We start from the raw sequence: 1,972 nt of genomic DNA, 5'->3' as shown, positions 1-1,972 counted from the left end.
ATGACCATCTTATCCTACAATTGCAGGGGTCTAGCTAGTCTACCCAAAAATCTAGCTCTGAAGGAATTGGTCAGGTCCAATAAACCTGATATTATTCTACTTCAAGAAACTCTAGGGAAGTGGGAAGAAGTTACAGGTTGCCTCGTAAAGCTTCTTCGGGAGGGGTGGCACTTGGCTTCAACGCGAAGGTACTTCGAGAGATCTCCTCTTGGGGATCGGAAAATGTCTTTGCTGTGGAACTTTACTCCAATGAACTATGTATCCCTTTTCTTATTCTTAATGTCTATGGACTTGTTTTGGATCGGGAGAGGTTATGTAACCCCTTCTTCGCTAAATTCTTTTTGACGCACCCAAATCTTATAATTGGATGATATTTTAATTTTTCTTTGGGGATGACAGAATCTTTGGGGGTCAGAGCCAGGAAGATCCCCTTTCTGATTTCTTTCTAAATAAACTGGCCTCTTCTCTTCTGGTGGATGTCTCCCTGGTCAAGTTGCACCCAACGTGGAGGAATCGAAGAATAGGAGAAGAATGGATTGGGAAGAAACCTGATCGATTCCTTCTCTGTGAATCTCTGGCTAAATCTTTACAGGCTTTCAGATATTGGGTTGGGGAAGGTGGTCTCTTGAATCATTTCCCTGTCTTCCTGGAAGTGAAGGGAGCTTTCACTAAACCGGGCACTCCTTTTAAATTTAATGACTCTTGGCTCTCGGATGCATCTTATATCAGCCTTTTCCATAATACTTGGAAGAAAGATGATCTCAATGAAGATGAGAGTCGCAGTAAGGTTTTTATGGATAACTTAACAAGGATGAAGGTTGCCTCAAAGCATTGGGCCCTCCATAAGAAACTGAAGGAAGTAGAAACCCTGGAAAATGTTAACTCTCAGATTGCCCTCCTTGAAGACCCAGGTGGTAATGGCTATGGAACAGTAGAGTCTCGGGCTAGACTTCAAGAGTTGGAGAAGGAAAGGAGGAGAATCCTCCAGCTCAGGGAGGAAAGTTGGCGCTTAAAAAGCAGAGCGATCTGGTTGCAAGCGGGGAATGATAACACCAAGTGTTTTCAGAATTATGCTAAAGGAAGGAAAAACTCTAATACAATCTGGGAAATGAAGAAAGCCAATGGTGAACTGGCTCGCTCTTTTGAAGAGTTGGCTTCATTAGGGGTAAATTATTTCAAGAATCTATTCAAAGCGCCAGAGGAAGTCTCTATTGTAGAAGTTATAAGAGTCACCCAGTTCTTTCCTAGGTTCATAGAGGAGGAAGGAAATGACTCCATAATGGAACCTGTTTCTAAGGAGGAGGTAGAAGACATTCTCAATTCCATGCAAAAGAATAAAAGCCTTGGCCCGGATGGCTAGTCTGTCGAATTTTTCCAACACTTCTTTGAATTCATTGGAGATGAGTTAATGGCAGTTGTGGAAGATTCCAGACGTACAGGATCAATCTATCAACCCTTCAGTGCCACCTTTCTAGCCCTCATCCCCAAATCTGATCTCCCGGGCTCTTTTGATGAATTCAGGCCCATTTCCCTGTGCACCCATGTTTACAAAATTATTGCAAAAATTATTGCCTCCAGGCTAAAACCTTTCCTCTCCAGAAACATTTCCCCTGAGCAATTTGGCTCTTTAGATGGCAGACAAATTCATGAAGCAGTAGGAGTTGCTCAAGAAACTCTTCATAGTTTAAAAATTGGGAAAAAAAAAGGAGCCGTTGTGAAAATTGATTTGTCAAAGGCTTATGACAGTATCAGTTGGATGTACCTTAGGCTTTTTTTAACTTATCTGGGTTTCAGGTATGATTTTGTGAGATGGGTTATGAGCTGTGTTTCTTCATCTTCCATAGCTGTACTAATCAACAGAGCGGCCTCCAGTTTTTTTAGTCCTCAACGTGGCCTGCGTCAAGGTTACCTGCTCTCTCCCCTTTTGTTTCTGCTGGCAGCAGATGACATCAGTCTTATGATTCATGACGCA

At 42.4% G+C, this 1,972-nt stretch overlaps 1 protein-coding gene across 1 annotated transcript; it reads left to right on the top strand.

Moving 5' to 3' along the window:
• LOC149248654 (uncharacterized) lies at positions 1-1,360 on the top strand. The gene is made up of 2 exons (XM_089450717.1): positions 1-188; positions 400-1,360. Exons 1-2 carry the CDS (start codon positions 1-3, stop codon positions 1,358-1,360), a joined length of 1,149 nt encoding a protein of 382 aa, XP_089306843.1.
• Positions 1,361-1,972: the final 612 nt, after the last annotated feature.

Source organism: Pinus tabuliformis, chromosome 7 (genome assembly GCF_031772625.1).
Source record: "Pinus tabuliformis cultivar Carrire ecotype Pingquan chromosome 7, CPIR1, whole genome shotgun sequence".
NCBI classification, from domain to species: Eukaryota; Viridiplantae; Streptophyta; class Pinopsida; order Pinales; family Pinaceae; genus Pinus; species Pinus tabuliformis.
The sequence above is the reverse complement of the archived record's forward strand: the minus strand, read 5'-3'. Positions and strand labels throughout refer to the sequence as shown.

What these genes read in the sequence shown, in the direction of transcription:
- LOC149248654 (XM_089450717.1), top strand. Translation starts at nt 1, where the DNA reads ATGACCATCTTATCCTACAATTGCAGGGGTCTAGCTAGTCTACCCAAA. An exon ending in CACTTGGCTTCAACGCGAAG is followed by an intron (nt 189 to 399) that starts GTACTTCGAGAG and finishes TGGGGATGACAG; the next exon opens with AATCTTTGGGGGTCAGAGCC.